General features: G+C 41.7%; 1 protein-coding gene across 1 annotated transcript in view; it reads right to left on the bottom strand.

Moving 5' to 3' along the window:
- ADAMTS17 (ADAM metallopeptidase with thrombospondin type 1 motif, 17) overlaps window positions 1-22971 on the bottom strand; it is a 180157-nt gene extending 157186 nt beyond the window's left edge. The window contains exons 1-2 of the mRNA XM_009586177.1: window positions 22836-22971; window positions 6100-6272 (exon numbers count right to left, since the gene is read on the bottom strand). Coding sequence (XP_009584472.1) covers window positions 6100-6272; window positions 22836-22971 — 309 coding nt within the window. The remainder of the gene's footprint in view (window positions 1-6099; window positions 6273-22835) is intronic.
- Between the last annotated feature and the right edge of the window lie 2354 nt (window positions 22972-25325).

Here is a 25325-nt window from a genome sequence, read left to right as displayed (position 1 = left end):
GAATGCCCTAAAACAGAAAAGCTTGAAGCCTGAACCATCCTCCTTCTCCTCCTCTGTTTGCATTCCTCCTGTCTTTCTTTCTCCTTATAGCTTTGACACGGAAGGGACAGAATAAATGCAGCTTTGACATGAGCTGTCCAGGCCTGCCCCAGCATGCATAAAGCACAACCTAGACATGAGGAATTGGGCTAAGAGAGGAACTAAACTACATCAGTTTAATTTTTTTTAATTCTCAAGAGCTTCCTCTGCAGGTGGATGGTGGGAGGGAGACGTGTGTGTTTCAGATGTTTTGGAGTTCAGAACAGCAACCCTGAGGGTAAATTCACTTTTTTCTTTTTTCTTCCCTAAGCATTGCACTCAAGCAAGAGCCTCTCCATTGCCTTGGCTGCTGGATGACGTTTGGACAGCAGAAGCATTAGTCAGGTTACTGAGGTTGTCTTTCACTTGTTTTGAAAAGTGCTATAGAATTTCTAACACCTACCTAAAGCCAAGCTTTCAAATTACCCCTTTAAACATTATGAAAAAGAACATATTCATGGCTCTTTATAAGACACAGTTGACATAACTTTTTCTCCTGGGGCTGCTGGAGCGAAAAGAGAAATCTGTAGACAGTGATCAAATACTTATATCCTTTTCCCTTATGTCCCTGTTCCCATCATGAAAATTCCAGATCAGGGTAAGGGAGCCGATTATCAGTGGCAGCTCCTGAGTCTGTTTGTGCCAGCCCCCAAGAGCAAGAGATATAAATCCATCAATGCACGCATGATAAAAATGATTTTATCTGCTTCTTTAACATAGAAAAAACTCTCACAGGGGAAATCCAAAATGAAAAACGATCTGCAGAGTGTAAAATAAGGCTTCAGAGAATAAACCAGTATTATTCCTAAAGAACAACATAAAAATTTTCCCTCTTAATGACATCCAAAAGATCTTCAACTTCAAGTTACTGCTTGCTGCTGCGAAGAGCTTCCACGCTAATCGCATGGCTTAGCAACAGCTGCAGGAGAACTAACACATACTACAGTAACTTACCCCTGCATGCTGTTGTCTCAGAAAAAGGCAAGCTCAAAACCAAGCCACAGTTGTAATTTATTCCAAAACCCCCAAAAATGCACTTAGGGGAGAAAAAAAAAACAACAACTCTTTTTTCAGATTTTCAAACCCATAGAAAGCAGATGTTAAATTACTATGTTATGGTCTTGGAAATTCAGACATCTCTGTCCCTAAATGCTCAGAGGGTCAGTCTGAGTGGGAATTGGTTTGCAAAGTAAGCTCTGCACAACTGCAAGTAGTCAACATTCACAACTTGCTGTTCAGGTACTAGCTGAAACCAGTCACTCCTCATCATTAAAAACACTATGGCCATGGACAGAACTTTCCAAAGGATCTCATACCTCATTTATCATATGTTTCAGAATCATTTGAATCACAGTTTTCTCCAGGAAGCTGACAGCGTAAGTCATGAAACCAGCCACAGTAGAGGCCAGTGCAGTTTACCTGTCTATGAGGATAGAGAATCTCCTTTTTGTCTTACTGGCCGTTTCTCTCAGATGAAAAGAAAACACAAGAGGAAACAAAAGCATAAAACTCCTGCAAGCAAGCAGTGCATGCCTCGTGCTTGGGAACCTGCTCCTGAACCAAGCCCAAAATGGCAACTATTGTAAACAGATACACAGAAACGCAGGGGAGAGGAAAAGAGAAAGCCAGTGCACTGGTCTTCTAGTTGCTGGCTGAGAAACCTGAAGTTCAGTTTAGATGAAGCCATGAAGTGTCACAGGAGCAACGCAGGACTTCGTAAGAAACAGAACATCCATCCAAACAGCCTCCACGTGGATGAAATGCAATGAGAAATTACAGTTGCCAGATGCAGACTAACAGAATGGGTGAGCAAAATAAGCATATTTTACCACAAAGGCACTTTGTTTTGGAACTTAGAGGAAGTTCTAAACACTGGTGGCTACAGAAAAAGGGCGTGAACAGGAGATGCACTCAAGCCAAAGGATGCAAAGGGGAGACAAGAATTGAAATGCAAACACTGCAACACCGTGCAAAAGCTCAGTAAGAAGGGAGTTTAACTTAGAAAAATAAATCAGCACCTATAATTAAGTAGCTAGTTTTGCATTTCTATAATTCTGCTGATATCTCTCCCCGTCCATGTCCTTATATCCAGCACACCCATAAACTCTGCCTCGCTAAGGCTGCAGATGTACATGTTGGTATTTGTCAACTTCTTTATCTGCTTTTTTTTTTTTAACATTATCACAAAGCCATGAGGAATCACCCATTAGGAAAATTGTGCTGAATCAAATACCTTGCCAGAAAACACGAAAAAATTTCATTTTAGAAGTGGTGCCTTAAAAAAAGTCAACTCAAAGCCCTGGAGCCATGCTTGTTCCTACTCATACATTACAGAGCACCTTAGAGGGAAATTCTTCCATGACCTTGGAGAAAACTGTCTTACAACTTCAAATATTAGTTTGGTAAATGGAAGAGCTTGCACCTTTACAATCACATTCAGAAAAACCAAGTACCTTTAATGTGAATCTATTCTCTGTTCAGGGGGATGGTCAGAACTACAGAATTATCATTAAAAACACAGCATTTGCTATATGAAGTACTACCTGTTATTTCAGGTTGCAAAAGGGTTTTCCTGTGTTTCTTAACTGTTATTCTAGAGGAGGGTAGTGGGATTTTTTTCCCTAAGATTCTCATTTACCAAGGGAGCAATAAAACAGTATTTTGTAATGCTGACTTTTTTCCCTTCAGAAATTCTTGTAACATAAATAGATATTAAATACTTTAAGGCAGATCACTTTATTTAAAATGTCTATAAATATAAAATGCATTAATAAGACCTCTTAATGCTTGTTTTGTGGTTTAACAGTAAACGTAATGGCTTACAGAGAGGAGTTAAGTTAATATACCCCTGACCAGTAATGTTCTATTTGCTTAAATGCAAGCATCCAAGCCAAAATTAACATTCTGGTTTCTTTTAGAGGCAGCCCGCCATCCTGCAGTGTAGCTGAATAAGCACTGCCTAATATCATGGCGCAAATCCTGTCCCCCAACTAACAGTCACAGAAGGCTGAAGAAGTTGTATCAAGGCAGGCAGGAAACAAAGATCCCAAGCAGCCAGGAGGCCTTCATTTGCATGGTTACATGGAGTTACAACTGATCCTGCACCAGACAAGGTAACAGATGTTGCCCTAAGGAGTTAGGGTTGTGCTATTCCTCATACCACAGTTTTACAGATGAGAAACTGCCACACAAAGATTCACCATGGCTGGTTCACGCACTACCCAAAGAGTGCAGCTGAGTGAAGAGTTCAGCTAAGGCCTACCTAAACCACATGACTATCCTCCCTCTCTTCCTGAAATACATTTTCTGAATTATTCTTCAGCCTCTTTTGCTGGGATGAAGATCAGCTTTCATTATGGCAAATGGAATGTTAAAATCCCCTTTGATTTCACCTCGTTTTATAGCCTCAGAAATAAAGGATTTATGCAATGACGACATCTATGTGTTTGCCTATATTATTCCTCAGTAACTTCTGATCTTGCCAGCCACTCACAACCAATTTCCTCAGGTAGGTAGAGGCCTGAAAGATACTACGTTCCTGTAAGTGTGGGAATGTAGGTGGCCAGACAAAGTAGAGACACTCTGTCAGTGCTCCTCTGAAGGCTGAAAAGCTGAAACACAAATTCAAATCCTATCAGACATCAGAAAAACCACATGGGTGAGCCCCTAGAAGCAATGACTTAACAGTGGGAAGCATTTCAGCTGGACTTCGCACCTTAGGAGATGTCAGATAAATGTGTTCCTCAGCCAAGACTCCTCTTCCATGTGCACTCTCTAGTGTCTAATAAAGGGGTGAGCTCACACTACAGCATCAGAACCTAGCTTAAAAGTCCATCAGCCAAATCCATTGGAAACTAAGCTTCAATATTTGTTTAGTAAATGGGTTTAGAGAACCCAACCCATCTATCAGCACCTCTCCATACATATACATTCACACCTGGCAAGCTGATGTTGCTGAGATGTTCTGCAGTACTCCTCAGCCTGGACAGACAATAGTATTCATGGCCATCTTTTGTTTAGGACTTGGTCTATCAGTGTACTCAACCCTAACAATCTTGACAGGCTGATAAAGCTACACAACATAGAGATGCACTAGTGGCTACACTGAAATAATTGACCTTTAGGCACTTAGATCACAAGACAGATGATTAGACATGTGTTTTAAAAGCTCTCACAGCCATAATGCCCTGTCCAAGCCCCAGCAGAACTGTGGGGCACAATGGCAAATTTTTATTATCTCACTGATTAATCAGAGCAGAACAGATTTTAGGAGGACCCCTGGGCTGCCACTGCAAACAAAAAGCATCCATCACACCTCTCAAGGTCCCAAGCATCTGACATAAGGAAGAAACTCAGCCTTGACACATACATTACATCTGAACATGCATTTCTGTTAGTTCAAAAGTGACTGGAGAAGCACATTTGTTCAGAGCTGAATATGCCTTATGTTCTGCCTGCACACTGCAGAGCTGGTATGTGAATTTAAAGGTGGAGGACCGTGACTTTGAGAAGAATAAGGCTCTTTTGCCCCCAGCAAACACATCCTTAAACACAAGAAAGCCAGTAAGTAGACCCTGAAGTGATGGTGGCATGAATGGATTTCGTTGCAAGACGACATTTCCTACAAACCCATCCAAATAAATGTAGAGACACAATGAAGCCCTATTAAGTGACTATTGTCACAGCATGCTAGAAGGCAAAATAAAAGGTAGAGGAAGGGACACAGAAAACCAGCTTGTTAATGGAAAAGACTAGTTAAACAAACTCCCTGCTTAATCAGCAAAGCATTTCACTACAGGAGGGCTCCCTCACACCAGTGCTTGATAAAGGAATACAACACCTCTTAAAAAGCTGTTGCTCCATAGCCGGATTATGCACTGAGCATCCATCACTCAGCTCTTCACTGGGAAGCATGACCAGTCAATTACTATTAAGAACTGTTATTTTTTTGCAAGCCAATTTGCTGCTCATGAACAACAACAGAGCAGTAGTCAGGAGAATGAACTGTTCCTGGATGTTACAATAGCATGGGCAGAGGAACACAAGCTTCCCCCAAGACTTCCTTGTGCAAATGCCTCTGGAAGGACCCCTGCCACCTCTGAGCAGAGTTTTCAGTGTCCACATCCAATTTAGCCATTATCTCTTTATTGGCACTGCCAACAGGTGAGTGAGTGAGCACTCATGGTGAGAGGCTTTGTGTTCCCTTATCAGCTGAGACGGAAGGCTTAACTACTAGGACAGCTAACAAATTAACACCCACACTTCATATGAGCTTGCAATTTCAAAAGGCTCTCCTCACTCCTGGCAGATTCTCTGCAGAATTTCTAGAATGCTTCTAAAGCCCAACTCCATCAACTATTCAGAGGTATGATCAGCGCCACTTCATGTAGCACAAGAGATTCATGGGGTAAAGAGAATGGGATCAGCTGGCAGTTTGGTGGTAAGTTTGCCATGTTTTCTACAGCAAGGGAGGCAGCCATTTTCATTATGTAAAAATCAGAGATAAAAAGTGTTTCTAATTGACTTAAAGCTGGGTTTTCTGCTGGAAATCAATATGACTGCTGTCTTCAATAACACTTTGACTGCCCACTATGACAATGACCCACAGAGAAATATCTTGTATGAAACAGGTGTGCCATGGAAATCTCTAGGAACCCAAGAAACATCATGTCAGACAAGACCATCTATCCACTTCGGGATACTCTCTTCCAAGGTAAACCATAACAGTACAAAGAACATTGTAGAAAACACCACTCCTGAACAATTATGGAATATTTCCTAACTGAAAACTTGCAATTTCAGTTTCAAAAAAGTTTTTGATTGTGATGTCCTTAGGCAAATAGAAGGAATCACACAGATGGGGGAGACGAGGCACATAACACAAGAAAACCAAAACCTTTCCTCGTACCTCAAGGTCAAAACAGTTACCCATTTCAGCTGTCAAGGAAGCCAGATTTAACCTACCCTGGATATGATCTGTTTACTCTTGTTTCTTCTTTTGAGCATAAAGTGCCTACTTACCATATTCATAACTGTGAGGATGAATCTTTGGGCAGCCTCTGCACCGTGGTATTGGACCATATCAGCATCTGCCACCACCAGAGTTTCTACTGTGTACTCGTTGGTAAGTCGAATGGCGTTTCTTCTCTCCCTCCAGTCACTAGTTGATTTCATTTTCTTTTGTCTCTTCTTTTCTAAAAGTCAAAATACTTATTAAGGCTGGCAGATCATAATAAAACATTTATACTCTTTTCAACATTCTTGTGCACATTCAGATTGCAATGACCTTTAATTAAAGTGTTCTTTGCTGATTAAAAGAAGCAACCAAGAGGTTCCATTGCAAGTACATCTGTACCTCTGTGTGCAGATTCGTATGAGACCACGAGATTACATGCAAATAGGAGAGAGGATGGGAAAAGAGAAGTCCAAAAAGCAAAAGATTAACTGTAATTCAAACCAAGAGGTCATGTTCTTGCAAAGATTTCAGAAATTTGAAATCTTGCTTGTGAAAGGAGTAACATTCCACTATAATGGAACAAGTGCTAATTAAGGAAAAATCTTTTGAAGAAAACTTTAGGATAGGAAACCGTGTTTTGGGATGCAATGTACACTGTAGACTCTCCGGGTTCTCCTTAGCCAGGGAAGTTGTAAGATATTCCTGGAGTCGCTATTTCCATCAGTTGCATTTTTACTTGCTACCAGCATTACTAGAGCAATGTAACAGAACACAAGACAGAGTCTCAAAATTTTAAATTAAGTCAGATTGTTTTGGAACATGCATTATTGGCCAACTGCAGAAGTCTCTGGATGAAACCCAGAAGTGCAGAAGGTCAGGCTAGATAAGACCTTCTCAAGCTTTCTTTGCTCATTTATTGCTATTGGCATGAGCGCCAGCACCAGCAGCTGCAGTCACCGGCCACCTACGTGCAGAGCTCACATGCCTCTTTATTGTAGCATGTGTACCAAAAGCAGGGACTCCCTACACCAGCTGATCGTTAATGAACTTAAGTTACAAGAACCTGTGAAAAGGACCCATTCTAAGAACTAGAAAGTGAAGCAGTGATCAGCTACCGTTAACACAAAAATTAAACCACAGAAGTTAAACCTCCCTTCCTCCAAACTAAGGGACTAATGTATTAATTTGTTCTCTTCTAAACTGAAAGGTGAAATGTGTTTCACAGCTCAAAGGCAGATCTGCAAAGCACCTGAGGCATGACCAAAGGAGAAATTAAGTTCATATCTGAAATTGAATCTACTCACTTCATTGCAGTCACAAAAAAATGTATTCATGTTTTCAATTGTAAAATGAAAGAAAAGCAAATGAAGTCATTAAAATAAATTTATTTTGCAATAAGAAAGAAACTGCCAAGATTCACTGAAATTACATCTGCTTACTGCTCAGCCTGCAATATACTATGGATAAGATACTGACACTGGTATTAATGCTGATTTCTTCCAATGGGAAAAAGGGAGCAGAACACAACAGGTCCTGAAACAGTACAAACGCAACATTCAATGCAAAAGTGACATGGGATAGACCGTAATGGATGATCAGACAGATACCTCTCATGTCACACTACACATGCTGCTCATTTCCCAGAGCAGAGAATCACTTTTTAATTTTCTGTAGATTTAACTTGAGACCTTCTCTTAGCAAAGAACCATTCTGCAGCAGGCAGATCTGAGTTAGTGTTCACTGATCCTGTTTTTTCACAGTCTGTTTACCAGCTCCCTTATACAATTCAGCTTGAATTTCCCTTCTTTCCCAGGCTGGTAAATGCACTCGCATCCAGATCATCAGTTTTCCCTGACTGACCCTCTTGTATTCAGGGCGATAAACTCCATTAGCTGTAAGCCCCCCAAAGCCCACCTGAAATGGATTCCCTGCCTTCTGCTCATTCATACATTTTCTGTCTTGTCAATATGCACATTTGCACATGACCATCCCATATCCTATTCTGAATTGTGTAGCAGTCATCCAGTATACCTCTGCACATGCTTTTCTGCCCAAGGCATCAACTGTCAACACTTGGTACGTATTTTAAACTGAGAAAGCCACCATGAAATTTGATTTGAATATTTTTTAAGAGAGTTTGGAAATATCCCCCTGGGTCTAAAAAGACAGACAGGAGCCCATGGACAAGCAAAAAAAATGAGAACTTGGGGTGCTCATAAATAATGGAAGCTACATATCAGCAGCAAAGGTGAAAATAATCGAGTTTTGAGGCTTGTTTCCACATGGACTGCAGGACAGCTACAGAAAAGTGCACAGTCATGACAAAGCTGCCACAGAGTAGGGGATCTGTATGTTTCTAAGTGCTTTAGAAAAGTAGTAAAATAAAATGGAGCGACTATACCAGAAAGAAGGAAAGATGAATGCACCTTTGATTTGCCAACTATGAAATGGAGATTACTTCACCAAACTTCTGTGAACAAGCTCCCATGTTTGTTTGTTTGTTTATTCATTCCATTCCATTCATCCACCCATCCCTCCCTCTGCATAGCCACGCATCTTTAGCTGCAGCACTTTCAAGGTTATCGTTTAAATACCAGGGTAGAAATCAGAAAAAGAAAGAGAAGGCAAATTATTCCAGTTAGAACATCCACCTTTTGGGTCTTGCTGCTAGCAATCAGAACCTTCCTGAAGTAACAGCACTTCCCCATCAAATTCTTATTTTGGTAATTCCCTAATAAATTAAAAGTTTTCAGCTGGTATAAATCTCCTACCTATAGAGAAGTTGCTTTTATAGGGGGCTAGGCCTAAACTCAAGTAAGTCTGAGCCTGGCATTGAATGAGCTGTGTAAAAAGGCTTAAGGGGAAGAAAATAAATTCAGAGTACTCTGGGTTTTCACTTCAAAAATCTCCTTTTTGGTGGAAAAGGAGCCACTTGTGTCAGAGGAGGAACCCACTACGCTAGACTGTAGCTTGCACTCCGGGGAGAAAAGGTCATGCCATGGTCATTTACCATAGGATTGCCCGGCATGGTCCCTCCTCCAGAAGCAGATGAAGGAATTGGCGAGGCTTTGCCGATTCCACTCAGCACCTCTTTGCAGAAGGCAGCTGTACAAAACTCTGAAAGGTGTGATTTCTGGAGAGCAGCAGCGTAAAGGGACTCCTGGCAAATTGCTGGGTAGTCTTGGTTCACACAAAGCCTCTGGCCCCCATTCCTCCATGAGTTTTACTTGAAGCTGTGGATTGGCTGCTTTCCACTGGGTGGTAGGGATTAGAGGTTGTGTGTGGAAAACTACCACCCCACAGGCTTGCCTAGAAACACAGCCAAAGTGACCTAACCTAGAGAATCTGGGCTCTTACTCTCATCCTCTCCCTCACGTTCTCCAAGTGTAAGCTTACCAAGCGCTTAAAACAGGCAACATGTAATGGACTCAAGGGAGCCTACAAAGAGCTCAGGTGGTCACTGATGATACACTACAGAAGAGGTAAGGCAAAGCAACACAAACTACTTGAACAGAGGTGTCATGTGTCCCCCCGTCCTTTTTTTAAAGTTTGTAGTTCCGCTGTAGGGTAACTTATCTTTATTCTTTTTGTCCTTGCAGAAGGCTACTTTCAGAGTGGCCCTTTCTATTTGCATCTTCCTGCCTACCACACATGCAAACAATTTTCCAGCATAATCAAGCACATGGAGAAAACACAACTATCATTTGCATGGATGAACCATCACAAACAGAACAAAAGAAATACACACATCCCATATCACAGACATTTGATGAAGAGGGGAAAAAGATCCAAAACCAATAGTAAAAATCCTCATTAAACGCATCTGCAACTCATACCTGAGGTGAGTCAACTTTATGGAGGTATCAAAAAAACCCCCATCTCTAGAGCCTCACTTTGGAAACAAGCCAGCACAGAGAAGTCTCACTCCTGCCCCGTGTGATTTATGGCCTATGGGCAAAGAATCCCTCCATGAGTACGTGAAACCCCAAACTAAAATAAACATCAGCCATTAAAACAAGGATTAAATGCTTGGTGGATTCTTTATTTGAACAAACTGATGTTACAAATTTTGTGGTGCAGATGTTAAGTGTTAGTGTGAAGGCATGAGAGGCCATAAAACATGGGCAGGAGCCTGTCAGAGGAGTTTACATTGCAGGGAGCGTACATAACCAAACTGCACACTATTTTAGGAGTCAGGTGTTCCCCGCTTAAGAGGTCAGACAATTTCATGTGAAATATGAGCTGAAACAGTTGATCTACAACACAGCACATATATGCTGCGGGTGACTATGCACAACGGACATTACTCTTTTGCCAGTCACTTTGACAGTGTGTTACACACTATGTGGCCAAAAATTCCACAGAATTCAGGGCTGTTAGGTGATGGGAGAAGGGCGGTACACCCCCAGATTCTTAGTATAAAATGGATGTAACATTGTACAAGCTCATTAGCTGGCTTTTATTTACAGGCTAGTAACCTTTCCTTGGCTAGTCACCTGCAAAGCAACATGATCATATCACATTCTGCAGTCCAACAGTCTTTGAAATCTTCCTCAGAATGGCAAAAAAACCCATAGTCCCTACTGCAATCAGAAGCACAACAGAGCTCTTCTGAAGCCTCAGTAGAAAACTCCTTATGTTCAGTGCTTTTTATGGCAACCCAGCAGATGCACAATTCCAAAGCAACCACCCCAAATGAACTTTTCCTATTACACACCGAAAGCCCTGTCTAGCACCATCTGGTTTTTGGCACATTCTGCTGTAACTGCAGAGTCCCTTCCTGCTCCTCCTACCTCCCTTCCAACAGTATTTCCCAGACTCATCTGAAAAGCAACCTCTTCTCCTATAGCCTTCCACTTTTTTTCTCCCTAATCTTCCTCTTTGTAGTTTTAGCTACCTCATTCTAGTTAAACGTACTGAAAGTTTCTGGATGCAGTTCAACAAAAGCCACAAATAAAAGCAAAATTGCAGAGTCCTTTCTGCAAGCCCTTTTCTATTGCTGCCTTAAAAATCCTCTCCAGGATTTTTCTTCCTCAGGAAGCCCTCTACTAACTTCCCTCCACCCATGACCCCTTTAACATCTCTATATACCCTTACATGGAAAGCTAGCTCTGTTTTCCTTTATGCTGTTACTTCAGCAGCATAAAAAGGAGGAGAGAGTATGCAAGTGGGGCAAACAGCTAACATTAGTTTTCCCTATGCCTCAGGAGTTTCTAGAGAATCTTTCACTGGTACTCACATTAGGCGTGTTTTATTACTTTAACTTAACAGTAAAAATCATCATGTCTCCAAAGCAAAAGAGAGAGAAAGAGAAAGGAGATCCTGCACACAAACCAAGCCTAGAAATTAAAGAAAGGAAGTTCCTGAGATAGGTACTTACTAGTTAACCTAAAACCATACGTCAATCAGAGGAAGGGCAAGTTTGCTGAATTATCAGAGTGACAGGATGCCACAAAGTTTCTCTGGTACCACTAACAGGCTACAAACACCCTCTCAAAAGACTATCAGTTTTGTGTTTAAATGATCATTATACTGCATCTATGTCTCTTAGACATTGCTATTTAATCTAGAAACTCATTGCTATTTAATCTAGAAACTGCACTAATTTCAAAGAAATTTTCAAATCTAGCATAATGACTTGATTTCATTTCCAATCAAGAAAGCAAGGTGTAAGGAAGGAAACGAAACATTAAGTGGAATTCAGCAGCAGCATTTACGTCCCAGGACCAGAGCAAAAGCAAAACCTAACCAGAATACAGGCAGGCTTCCTTCTTAGTTTGAATTAAGATCAAGGAGTGGTGGGTTGAAACACATAGTGTTTATTATTTAAAAACACATCAAAAGAAATATGCTACAGTTAAATCAATCTACTCCTCATGTTTGGATCTGACAGCAGAGCTGCTTCCAAACCATTTATTGAACAGCTTCTTCAAAAGACTGGCTGCACAGCAACACCACGGTGGATGCCCACAAGCGGTACAAGTCAGCAACCTTGTTTGCTCGGTCTGGGGATCAAGTTGCTCATGGTTAGAAGCAAGACAAATTTTAACAGGTTTAGAGACTTCCAGGATGACAAATATTTGCTGCAGAAGTCAGCCCACTGAAGGATATGTGCTAACACAGCCTGAGCTAAAAGAGCAACCATGGATCACGGGACAGCTCAGAGCTGTGAGATCATCACAGGCACATAAAGGGGGCCAGTTCAAAATTCATGGACACCACCAGAAACATCCCTTCACTGCCTCCTGCGGGCTTTACATCCAAAGCTCTGTGCATTGGTTACCTTGCAGCTGCAGATTTCATCCATACAACAACAGAGAGGTTCTTTTTCAAAACACTGATCTCCTGAAGGGTAAAAAAAAAAAAAAGAAACCACACTTCAGCTCCAGGGGCCTTGCTCCACACGGTTGCTACCTTGACACCTTTCCTATGGCATCCACCTCGGAGCAGACACAAGCAAGGATTGAAGAAGGAAACTAAGAACAGACGCTATTGGAGTTGCTGCTACAGCCAGCACTCTCCAATCTATTTCCAGCCATGGGAACATGGAGCCCCCTTCACCAATATTGTCCCTGTGCACTGGTCTTTTATACCTCCATTAAAAGCTTTGAATTTCAGATTTACCACAGCTAGCTGATGCCAGTGGGTACTCTGAAGTTCAGGAATTAAAAATGGTTGCTCATTCAAATCACAGCTGATTACAGACTGAAGCTGTCATCTCATTTTTAATATCTTGTCCTACAAAATGATTATGCATCTCCAAGTTCTTTCTGACTAGATGGCAGACAAAATCATGCATTAACTGGTAGGAAAAAAATCATTGCATAGCAGAATGATTCATTGCTCCCTAATCCACCTCCCAAAAATGTTTGGTGGTATTTTGGGGTTTTTGTTTGGGTTGTTTTGTTTTGTTTTAACACGGCCACTTTCATACCAAATCACAAGTTCATGACTATTTGTCTGGCACAGCAGCAAACAAGAATTTAAGACAGAAGTCATGAACTCTGTGCTGCATCTCAAAACACCACAGAGATTTTATTGCAAGGATTGTTATCCAAGTTAGTCTGTGGCTTGGACACATCAGTTAAAACCTTATTATTCTGCAAAACATACACAGTTGTCAACATAACGCATCAGGACTTTGTTTTTAATGGAAGGCCTGTAAGACAGCACAGGATAAGCACTATGATCTCTATCCACTCACTGGTTCAATTTGTCAGCAAGACTTCAAAGATCACCACCTCCTGAACTATGTGCACTCAATCTCCTTTTAAAAGGACAGCTTCATTGTAGGCTTTCCATCCAGCTAGAAACAAGGACTCACTCATGTAAGACATTCAGATAAGACAATCTAATGGTACAGAACGCAGGCACAGTGGGCCTGGCTTAATGGTAAGACTGTTAAAGTGTGAATGGAAATACCTGCTCTGCCACTCCCTCTTAGCCTCTGTGCCTCGGTTTCTCATCCTATTTTTGATTTGCTCTATTACTAGTTGTAAATTCTCTGAAGCGGAATTATTTCCTTTGTGACAGACGCACAAAGGTCCCAACTTGCTTGGGGCCCTGGGGAAGGATCCTGTAACACAAATATAATTAGGTCCTAGTGATAAGGAGTGATGTACATAAGACCATGAACTCAGACTCCTCAGTTTTGATCACTTAACCTCAGCAGATCTGAGACCAATCACAAAGCACAGTCCTAATCCACTTTAGAGATTTAGAGACTACAAAACGCCTGGCTGCAATTATACTGTGAAAAATGGCATCATTGGCCTCCAGGTTTATTTTATTTTAATGAGTCTTTAGCAAACGTGCTTACTTTCCAAAGAATGTTTTTACAACTGCCAGCCTTACCCAGCCACCCTGGGCTTTCACCGCTAAACTCCAATCACTTCTGCTGAGGTTGCAAGAGCTCAGGGACTCACCAAACCAGGGGCTCCCCACCTACAGTCTGGACTCACCATTACATGTTGTCCTGGTTTCTGCTGGGATAGAGTTAATTTTCTTCCTAGTAGCTGATATAGTGCTGCGTTTTGGATTTAGTATGAGGATAATGTTGATAACACACTAATGTTTTAGTTGTTGCTAAGTAGTGCTTACACTAGTCAAGGGCTTTTCAGCTTCCCATGCTCTGCCAGGTGCACAAGAAGCTGGGAGGGAACATAGCCAGGACAGCTGACCCAAACTGGCCAAAGGGGTATTCCATACCATATGACATCATGCTCAGTATATAAGCTGGGGAAAGAAGAAGGAAGGGGGGGACATTCGGAGTCGTGGCGTTTGTCTTCCCAAGTAACCGTTACGCCTGGTAGAGCCCCGTTTTCCTGGAGATGGCTGAACACCTGCCTGTCGATGGGTTTCCCTGGAGAGGACTGAACCCCTGCCTGCCGATGGGAAGGAATGAATGAATTCCTTGTTGGGCTTTGCTTGCGCGCGCGGCTTTTGCTTTTACCTATTAAACTGTCTTTATCTCAACCCACGAGTTTTCTCACTTTTACTCTTCTGATTTTCTCCCCCACCCCACCGGAGGGGAGTGAGCGAGCGGCTGTGTGGTGCTTAGTTGCCGGCTGGGGTTAAACCACGACACACCTATACCTTGAGAGAGGTGGTACAGACCTCCTTGAAAGCTGAGCAATTTACTTCTGGTGATTTGCAAAATCCAGTAAAGAATACAGGTTCATCTCCCATAACAGTGTTGGCTCAGCAGGTCAAAGTGAAGTAGAAAGTAGTGTAATAGTTATTTTTAATCCCTAATGTATACAGGTCTGTCAAACTACCCAGGGAACAGATCAGCTGAGAAAGAAACTCAGTTTATAGAGCAACTTTCAGATCGAAAGGCTCTTGGTACCATTGCCAGCTCAGAGTTAGTAGCCCTAATTTGCAAATAAAGAAACTGCTTGAGAGTTAGAGGTTATAGTCTAAATGACCTCTAATTTTCTGTGCCTTCAGTCTTGGGTTCACCGTTTGGGACATCTATGACTTAGGAAGCTTAGAGCTTTTGAACAGAGGCAAAACCTGTCCCAGAGTGCTCCCATCTTGGCCACACAAACATGTAGGTGCCCAACACTTGGTAACTTTTATAGGTAAGATCCCAAGGGATCTGCTGAAGGTCAAAGGTCAAACTACATTAGGAATTGAGGCCAACAGAGTCCCAAGTCCCAACTCTTGGCTCTAACCCTGAGCTATGATTTATGATAATATAGAAAAAACAAAGACAGCTAAAAGGTAAGCAATGTACCTTAGTCTCCTTGGAGCCACCTGTTTGCCTTTCTAGCCAGAATGACCACTGGAATACCCGTGAACATCCCAAGACAAGGATGGTGTACGCTAGACAACCTAGCTCATTACCACCTGCCAGTTTAGATTTCATTAGGTTCCAATGGAAACTAGCGCTAAATTTTATTAGGAACCAAGTGAAGGAGCAGTACAGCTCTACTGTGTGCAGCTGCTCTGGAAGGGGAAGAAATCCATACACTATGCTTATTTGCATGTCCTCTTTTTTCATCTCTTTTGCACCTTGACAGTGGAGGAAGAAGAAACTGGAGTCCCTCCTGCTCCACATTATCCGTGCTGCCCTCATCCTGAGGGCTCCATCCAGAACAGACTGGCAATAAAACTTCACTTGCCACATGTGATGGAAAAGGACACTTCCGAATGGTAGACTGCTCCAAAAGGCTGCTCTTTATCAGCCATAAGGAAACAATCACATACTTACAGGGAAAATCCAGACTCCCTGTTTGGAAGACCAGGGACCTGAAAAATCCAAGGGATTTATTCACACAAGTGAGACACACTCCCATGGGTAAAGTGCCGAATTTCTGATACAGGGAATATTTCTATGCTTGCAAACACCTAATCACATTACATCTTCGCACAGCCCATTGTTGAAATCCTTGCTTTAATTCTTCAACAGATGCTTCCTAATATGGACTAATACAGGTTGCATTACATCTCTCTATTTTTAGCACACATGTTTTTTGGCCATAACAACTGCTATTTCAGGCCAATTCAAACCTGCAGAGAAAACACAGCTAAGAGACAATGATTAAAGATGGGGAAATGCAACATAGCAGTAACATGTGTTTAGGATTTATACCTGTTCAGGGAAAGCATTCCCTCCATTTGATACCTGCATACTAGCACTTTTTAAAATTATTACCAGCTTTGATCAATTGTTAAAACAGGTTGAGAAGTAACTATACGGAGAAGCAACGCATTGTTATTTTGTGAATTAAAATGTTGATCTTCCTGTTTTTTCACTATATGCATCTCTCCATGCGGCACATTTGCATTAAATAAAAACTGGTTCATTTAAACTGACAAAAGGGTTTAAAGCAAACCCACATTTAAAGGTAATTTATGAGGTCTATATCATAAACATGAAATAACAACCTTCCCTCCAAAGACAAGCTGCTCTCTCTCATGCTCCTGGACTGTATTTTATATCAAATCCCTTCTATGTAAGGGGACTTTAATACATCACTGGAGACCTTTGGAAAAGTTATAACAGAACTTACTTTTCCCAAAGAAACAGGAAGTTTTATGACATGGTTAGAGGAGATTCCTATGCTTTCATAACATGGCTTGATTCTGACTTTAACATTGATATTTTCTCTCACCAAGAAAAACTGAAAAACTTTTCCCATCCATAGACTTTGATGACATAAGAAACATGCAAAATACATGACCAGATCTCAGCAAATTAGCTAAACTACTGCTGTTCCATGATAGTTAGCATAACTATATCCATTTACTGCAGCTGAGGGTGTGGTGGATATTGTCACATGGAAACAGCTTTACTGTTTATATTATAAGGTCACAGAGAGACAGGGCAATGAAAGAAGCCCTGTCTCAGGTGTTTTCTACCCCCATTCTTAGCTATAGAGGGTTAATAAAGGAGATAGGCAGACCAGAGAGGACTACGGGGGAGCTATACTATTTCCTCTCTGTCAAGAGCTCTTCTTACAGGGTCAGAGATTGGTGGGAATCACAGATACTGTCAAAACACAGATTAGCCCTGCAGCTACCTCTTGTCCCCACAAATAAATTGAGAAGTCCATTCATGGATGTCTAGGCCAAACCTGAGGGCACTGCAAAAAATCACGTATGATGCATAAAAAGAGACCTCTCTCTCCCCACTTGGCTCACCCGTAGAGAAATTCTTACTTATGTGTATTAAAACCTACAAATAAAACTCCCTACGACTCCATTCTCTGTTCAGAAAGACCTCTAGTCCAAGACCTTTGACAAGAAAGTCGCCAGACTAGTTCTTTAAAATCAGAACAGCGTGTGATAGCAGGTTTGTACCCCATATGGAGCCCAGTGTCTAGAGATGAGAACTGAAGAAGTGTTTCACATCACTGGTGTGAAGCTATTTCCCATGTTCCTAATGACGCCATGCTTCAGAGCAAATGAAACCCAACCTTTCCTTCCTTCCCCCTCACAGCATATGCACCTGGAAACCTTTTAATAGGTTTTCTGTTTGCCTCACAGGGGCTCGTGTTCATTCCTGAGCCGAAATGTGCATTGTGACTTGAACTCTTTCTCCTGCTGGATGACAGGTGATAAAAATAATACGTATACACATATCATATGACTAACAATAGCACCTGGCCCATGGTGATGGGATTCATCCTTTGCTGCTGGAGCACTTCAGAATTTAAACAAAGGAATTAAAACATCAGCCCTGAATCTACAGACCTGGGATTTTTTTTAACCCATTCGTAGGCATTTTCAGATTCAAATCTCAAAGATCCAGTCATGCAAGACCCTAAGTACTTTCCCACTCCTGACTACAGCCGGATTAATCCTCTTATACAGATTATTCCAGGAGAAATTTGGCTCCCCAAAGTTCTCCTGCAGCTCTAAAAATAATTTTGAGTGCTGTAGGACATGTTACGCCACTTAGACTAAAAGAGGTGTTTTAGAGGTTTTGACAACCCCTTATCAAACCAGACTGCTAGCATTACCTAGCCCCAAGGAAATGTTCAGCTCAGTTTCCCTCTCCCATGGCTGGGATCTGTGAGGAAAGTACCGCACTTCTGGGTGGAACACATGAGGAATGCTCTTGGAAAGCTGTGCTCTCTATCCCCTCAGTAGCGCTGACACATGGCACTTCCTAATTAAGTTCATTTTGCTTTCTTAAAATGCTTTCCTCCTCCCCCTACAAATACTCACACAAGTCATTACATCACCATGCATCTTTTTTTAACAATCAAGTTCATATATCACAGGACCATTGCTGCGAATAGAAATCTGCCATTGAACAATTTAGCCCTGTTTAAATTCTTGTGACGTGATCAATAACTAACATTAAAAATTCAGTGTCTGATACTTTGTATTTTATTTGAATCCCAAATAACCCCACACCATGCCAGGTACCGCTGAATTACAAAATTTTAAGAAGAAAATATCTTTAAAGGTGATTCTTGTCTGTTAAGAAAATACAAGAAGAACAGCAAAGGACTGAAAAATGCCCAAGCATGGCAATTCTGTGGCTTTGAAAAATACTCATTTTAAATTGTATTTACACAAATATGTATTATTCTGTCTATATTGTTCCATAATACAGGATGTGTATCTAAAATGTCTAGCATGTGAACATTTCCTAAGTATTTACAACCTCCATTCTTTCCTGCCAAGTTTTAGCCTGGGTGAGCCAAATTACAAGCCAGTGAAAAACAACCTCTAGTACAAATATGATCAGTCCTTCACTCTGCCGATATTGGTGAGTACCATAGTAAAGAGACCTTTTCCCAGGAGAAACTCTGTAAGCATGCCCCTAGATCATCATTTCCACACAATTTCATTAGGAATGGACCTTTTGTGTGTCAGAGAGGATTAATTTTTTTGTTTCTAAACCCCTTGTGCACAAAAGTTAATCCAAACCAGACAGGAGTCAATTAGGTCGTTAACGTGCTAAGCCTATTAACAGCCATGACTTACATTTCTTTCCCGCAACAATGAAAAACATTCAGGAGTCTGCCTTTAAGTGGCAAAGCCCATGAGCAATTTCATTATTTTATGACACAGCTACTTGAAGCAGTGGCTGTTTGCACGAGCAAGCAGCACACTCCCCACTGTGCAGCAGTTGGGTGCTTTGCTCTCCCCAAATCCAATCCTAGCTTAGTCCCTCAACTAGCATCAGGTAGGAGAAAAATCCAGTCACAGAATAAGATCCATAGCCTTAAATAAATTTTACATCAGACTATCAATCTCCCTCTGCCTCCGAACTCAGATACACACTCAGCCCATGTAGCCTGGCCACCACCTTTGCATGACCTGAGCTATGGTAGTAGTGTGTGCACGTGTGCTCTTAGCCCAACAAATATGAAGAACTTCAACAACTTTGCTTGCAGTAGGGAATTCTTGTTCCTCAAGCTGTGTATGGATTAGGAACCTAACAGATATATAATTAATTTTGCTGACACACAGAGTTAAGTGCGATCACATCATGTCAGACCAAGGGTCCACCTAGCCCATGCCATGAGGTCCCCCCAGGCTCAGGACCTGCCTGTCAATCACCTCTGGGCCAACCTGAGAAGCACAAAGCTTGCAGGGAGGATCCCAGCAACTGTGGGGTCTATTCACATTTGCTTTTGGACACAGCAGAGAAACGCAGCATGTAGTGGGTCCCCAGAAGCCTTCAGGAAGAAGTAGGTGCTACTGGGAACACTTTTTTCCAGCGTCCCCTTTTAGTGTCTTATTTTTACAGTTCTGATACCTTGGTACTCACTCACCTCCTCTTTTCATTTGTGATCCCGTGTAATTACCCAGTCTCTCCCCCATTTCCTTTCCTTTAGTCCCTCTTCTCAGGGAGGGAATTTCAGTTCTGCCAAGGACTGGCAGCACCCTGCTCCTAGACAGAAGGTCAAAAGGTTCAGTGGCAAAAGGATGAGGCAGATTTCCTGGGCTGATTTTGGTTCAATTCAGCTTTTAACTAATGGCTGTCTTATTTTACAGTGTAAGAATTTGGTAATGCATTTTCTATGAACACAGTGCTGCAGCACCTATGGTACTTGGCTAGGAAATCAGAGTGGTGCTGAATTCTGATGTTTCTTCTAAAAAGAGACATAGGGGATGTGTAACTCTAACCAGAACCAAGATTTCATACTCAGAGAATCAAAAAGAAGATTGGCTTAGTCTGAACCCATTTGAACTACTAAGAGTTCAACTCCACACAAGAGAAAATAAAGTTCCTGGCTACAGGATTTACCAAAAAGCAGTGCCAGCTAGGAGGCAACCTTATGAGCAAGCAAAGGTCATCTTTGCTGGTACACCAGCTTGGTTAAACAAAAAAACCAAGAGATACAGGCAAACTTTAAGTTCATGGCTGCCTATTCCAGTCAGTTCCTTCAGACCTCTGCTTCCACTGCTGTTCCCAATAAGGAAGCCTTTTGTGCCTCTGGCTGCTGCCGTGTCCCTTTATGTCCAACAGCAGCACTTGTTCCTGACCACTCAACTGTTCCCATACTTGTGGGTCTTACTCTTGTACCCATTAAACCTGCCAGTCCTGCTTCTCATTTTGTCCCATTGGCAGCCCAGTAGAAGACAGCATAGATGCCTTGACCCGCTGCCTCCATTTAGTATGCAGTCCATCCAGTAGAAGGCAGAAGCTGGAATATTGGTGGGGTAGTGGGGCAGGAGAGGAATAAAAGGAACAGAATATATAGGCACACTGAAACCTAAAGAAGAGATTTCACAGAGTTCATAAAAAATACTCTCTACACAACCCACCCAGACAGATTTCCAGAAAGGATAAAATTCAACTGCTCCAGAGAAGCCAAAAACTAGAACAGTTTATACTAGCTGATAATCTGACTGTTTGGCTTTAAAAATGGGAGAAGACAGGATATGATCAGTGAATAGAGTTAGACATTTTCTCTTGAAAAATGATAGGAAATAATAATATCAACAGCTGTTTTATTATTAACACCAAACAAAAAAACTCACCCCAAAATGAAAAGGGTGCGAGACAGCTGCGTTTTTTCAGGGTTTCAGCTGCTAAGCATTAGAACACCAGCAAGGTTTGCAGCAGCTCACAGACACACACTGTAAGTGCAAAAATATAGTAAAGCTACTGACCTTCTGTGGACTGGAGGAAGGTGAAAGACAGGAGAAAAATATCGACAGGACTGTCACCAAAGAACTGGATCTCCTTACTATTAGTCTCCCATTCCAATGGGGACTCTAGGGCATAAAATCAGATCCATGATTACAACTTTTAATTTAAAAAACAACTTTAGCATTAACAGGCTGGGTCACAACTGAAGACTGACAATTTGGAACATGCCATCACCACCTCACATACCCACAGAGACCCACAGGATTTAAGTCCAGGATCCTAACACTGGCAAGGTGTGTCAGCATGACACTGGAAACTGAATCCAGAGCATTAGAGAATGTCTACTATTAACTGCCAGACACACAATTAAAATCTAAATCATTGCCATTTCTCAGGAAGCTGGTTCACCTCTCAACTCTTGTTATACTACAGAAACCCCATTGAAACAATGCACCTCATATTGCTAAACTATTTAAGCAGAAAAGCACTAGAAATTGCTTGAGGGGTTGTTGTTTCGTCCAGAATAGCTTCACACACAAAGCACATCTGCATTTCAGCTGCTACTGTATCCACAGCCAGGGTAACAGGATGGCAGACAAAAACTGCTCAAGCACTCCGCCACCTAACTCACATAGGTTTCCTGCTGTCACAGCTGTAGCTCCTTCAATATCCAATCTAACTAGATTAAAGTTAGCCTAGGGATATCTATATGAGTTGATATCACATTTTGGACTCTCAGACCTCCAACCTGGGTTCACAGATCTCCAAGGAAAGCTAAAGACCTTAAAAGTTTCTTTGCTATCTCTGTGAGCTCATTCTCTCTAACACAAGGCAAGAGAAAAAAAAAAGTTCAATTTATCTCACAAAACCTTAAAGCAAACAATTTAAAAGTTGCTGCTCAAAGAAACAAAAAGTCCTATAGCACGAGAGCTAGAGCTTAAGTTCGACAAGTCAAATACCAGAAAGAAAAAGCAAAATCAAGTTCCTAGTTAAAAAAATTACCTTACTCAACTACATCTGGCAGTTTCAAATGCACTTAAGCCTATACAAAAGCAACAAAAAAAACCCAGCGAAGTCTGCCCAGTAGACCGCATACCCTGATATACTCTATTATGGATGGTGTGCTCTGCTAGACAGAAGTAAAAATGATGACATGCGAGAAGCTGAAAAAGAAAGTAGATTGTTTTACAAGAGAAACTGTGCATCTCTTCCCCTCTCCAGGTATCTTTTCATCCTGTTATGAGCTGGACCCTACAGATGATACTTCTGATTAAATTATATGAAAGTATCTGAAGTGACACTTTCCGCATTCTGAAATGCAAGGATCACTGTTCTATCCATGCCTACGTGGCACAACTCTAGTGGAAAGGTGAGACGAAAAGAGCACCCCTCACCACTGACTTCAGTTTCAAAATTTGGGCCTTTGCTAAAAGCATTGTGAATACCTTCCTGAGCAGTGATCACATTGCATGGTTAAAAAAGAAGTTTACTCTGACCCATCACAAAGTTTATCTTCTCACAAATTGAATGCTACAGCATATGTCCTAACAATTTTTATATTTGTGATGTGGCTCCTTCTGCCTCAAGTAGCAGAAGGATTCATTAATGCATGCCGGTTTTCACTAGCTCCAGCTGCCCAAACACTTGAATTACAAAATACAGACATATCTGGCAGAACAACAGTTAAAAATGTAATTGCATACTCATGGCTGTTCTCTTGAGCCACTTCAAGCTCACCTGCTACAACCTTGCAGTGCTCATCAGGAATGTGCGACTTCATGGGATGGCTCGGTTTTGTGGATCGTCTACGTCTGATGAAGTGTTCTTTTCCACTAAATGAGGTCTCTGATGTATTCACTGGTTGTATTAGCATGTGCTCTGATCCAATTTGGATATAGCCAACCTGTCCACAAAAGAGAACAAAAAAAACCCATCAGACAGTTTGGTCTCCTAACCTTGTCTATCCAACCCAGTCTGAACCTAGACCATTTCACTGCAATCATTATTTACAGTGTGAGGAAATGAAAAGTGATTATGATCGTGTTCAGTCTGCATAATACAGACTAAAGAACTTCATCTGCTTCTCATTTATTTTTTATATCACTGAGCACTATTTAGAAACATCATTGTGCAAGGCACTGTACATGTACAAAAAAAAGGTGGGGGGTTCTTGTCAACACCTTTCCTTTCCCTTCTTCCTCTCCCTCCAGCTAAAGCACCACTCTAGCTGGAAGCATAAATATGTACGTTTTATGAGATGCTCAGCTCACATGAGGACAAATAAATCCTATTAACAGAAATCCTTTCATGATCAGCTTTCTAATTGCCAGCTAGAATTGCATTGTTATTAAATGGCATTTACTATCTCGGTAGAGAAAAGAGGTAAGATTGCCCGCAAACAGGAGACGGCCTATGTGTGTCACTCTTGCGGACAACACTAAGTGAATTGAAGTGATGTTGGAAGTATGACTTGCAGAGCCACCCACATTTTTTTCTATGGGGACCAAATACCTCTTCTTGACTACAACGGCGGCCACATAGCACTGCTCTCCCTGCAAGCCATGGGTTTCAGGGGTCAAGCTGGGAAAGGACTGTTGTACCTTCCCAGTTACGAGCTTTTCCACCATCTCTGGAATAAGTAACACAAGGATGGCAAAGACCCTGTCTAATTAACAGTAGACTCCATAGGCTACAGGTCAGAGCACTAAACCCCTGCCTTTCTTGCACCAAGTCCAGACCTTACACCAGGACTGGCAAGAACATCTTTGGAAGGCAGCTTCTGCCCCAGGAGAGCCCTCCTTTGCTTGCAACCCAGAGTTTTTTAAGGTTCTTTTATGCCTTTTCCACTCCTTTTCTGGCAGGAAAGGAAGAGAGTGAAAGCAAAGATACCACCTTAAAACTTAACAAAGCTTCCAGGTTTAGTAATCAGCTCTGAGGTTATAACACATTGGAGAAAGTGAATATGTACAATGAGGGTTTCTTACTTACTTTTCATTGTACTAATCCAATGATTATTTGTATTGCAATTAAAAGTCTCGAAATACAGCTCTTTGCTATATATCCCCTTGGGAGAACTCTCTAGGCCTGATCCACCTTCTTCTGCTAGCAACAGAAGGCCTCATCTGGCCTGCCAGGAGGCATCAGATTGTGCCTATGGTACACCATATAGGTACAGGAGCTTACAAAGGGGTCCTGCTAGGTTGCATACCTATAACACACATCCTATACACATAAAGAGAGGCCAGACTTTTTTTGCTCCCCCCCCCAAGTTCTGTGCCAGCCAGGCAACCATCCAAATAAATGCTCTGCACGTACATGCAAATACTATATATTCAACAGCTGACTGTACTAATATGATTTATAATATACATTACATACATACTGTATATTGTACATTTCCACACCTCCCTGCCAAATTCAGTCCTCACGTACACCCAGGAAATCCCTTTGGCCTAGTATTTCCAGCAAGAGGAATTTCTGCTAACAGAAATGAGAGCTCTCTTCTTTTGACAGCCGTACTAACTGAACAGCATTCAGGGGAAACCAGGATCTCTCAGAAAGAGTCACTAATTTTGAAAGTGCACTGCAGGGGGAGGAAATCAGTGTCTTTATTTGCCATGGCTGCAAAGCACGGTGTTAACAATTAGTCCCGTCTCAAAAGAGACAAGGGACACCTCTTTTGACGTCTTTCAAAAGAGAACTTGCCCTTGGGGCAAGGTCACTGATTAAGTATAAAATACCTTGACACCTCCCAGAAGGGCTCCCATTTACAAAGAAAAATTGACATTATTTCTTGGCCCTACAGAATGCATACCAGTTTACAAGACCCATTCTGCCCTGAAGTTTCCAAAAGGGCTGCCTCTTCATTTAAATTAAAAGTTGGGCTTTGTCAGAATTGTTTCAGAGACAGCAAAAGCCCTAGTGACTTATTCTTCCAGCCTCCTTTACGATGTTCTCCACTACTTCCCCTCCTTGTTCCAATCTTCCAGCTGGGAGGTAGCCCCAGCCCCCTTTTTTAATATAGGTTTTAATTATTTAGAAGAAGGGTTGTAAATCTGGTGCCATGGTACTAAAAGCCACACCAGAGCTCCTGAAACACTGCCAACCATTTTTGTTGGTGCCAAAAATATGTAAGAAGTCAGTTTCATCACCACCCGACGTTATCCCAACTTTCTGGCATCAAGGGTGAAAATAATTTAAACCATTGGAAAGGACTTATGTTTCACA

This window comes from Fulmarus glacialis, unplaced genomic scaffold (genome assembly GCF_000690835.1).
Source record: "Fulmarus glacialis isolate BGI_N327 unplaced genomic scaffold, ASM69083v1 scaffold811, whole genome shotgun sequence".
Lineage (NCBI taxonomy): Eukaryota > Metazoa > Chordata > Aves > Procellariiformes > Procellariidae > Fulmarus > Fulmarus glacialis.
The sequence above is the reverse complement of the archived record's forward strand: the minus strand, read 5'-3'. Positions and strand labels throughout refer to the sequence as shown.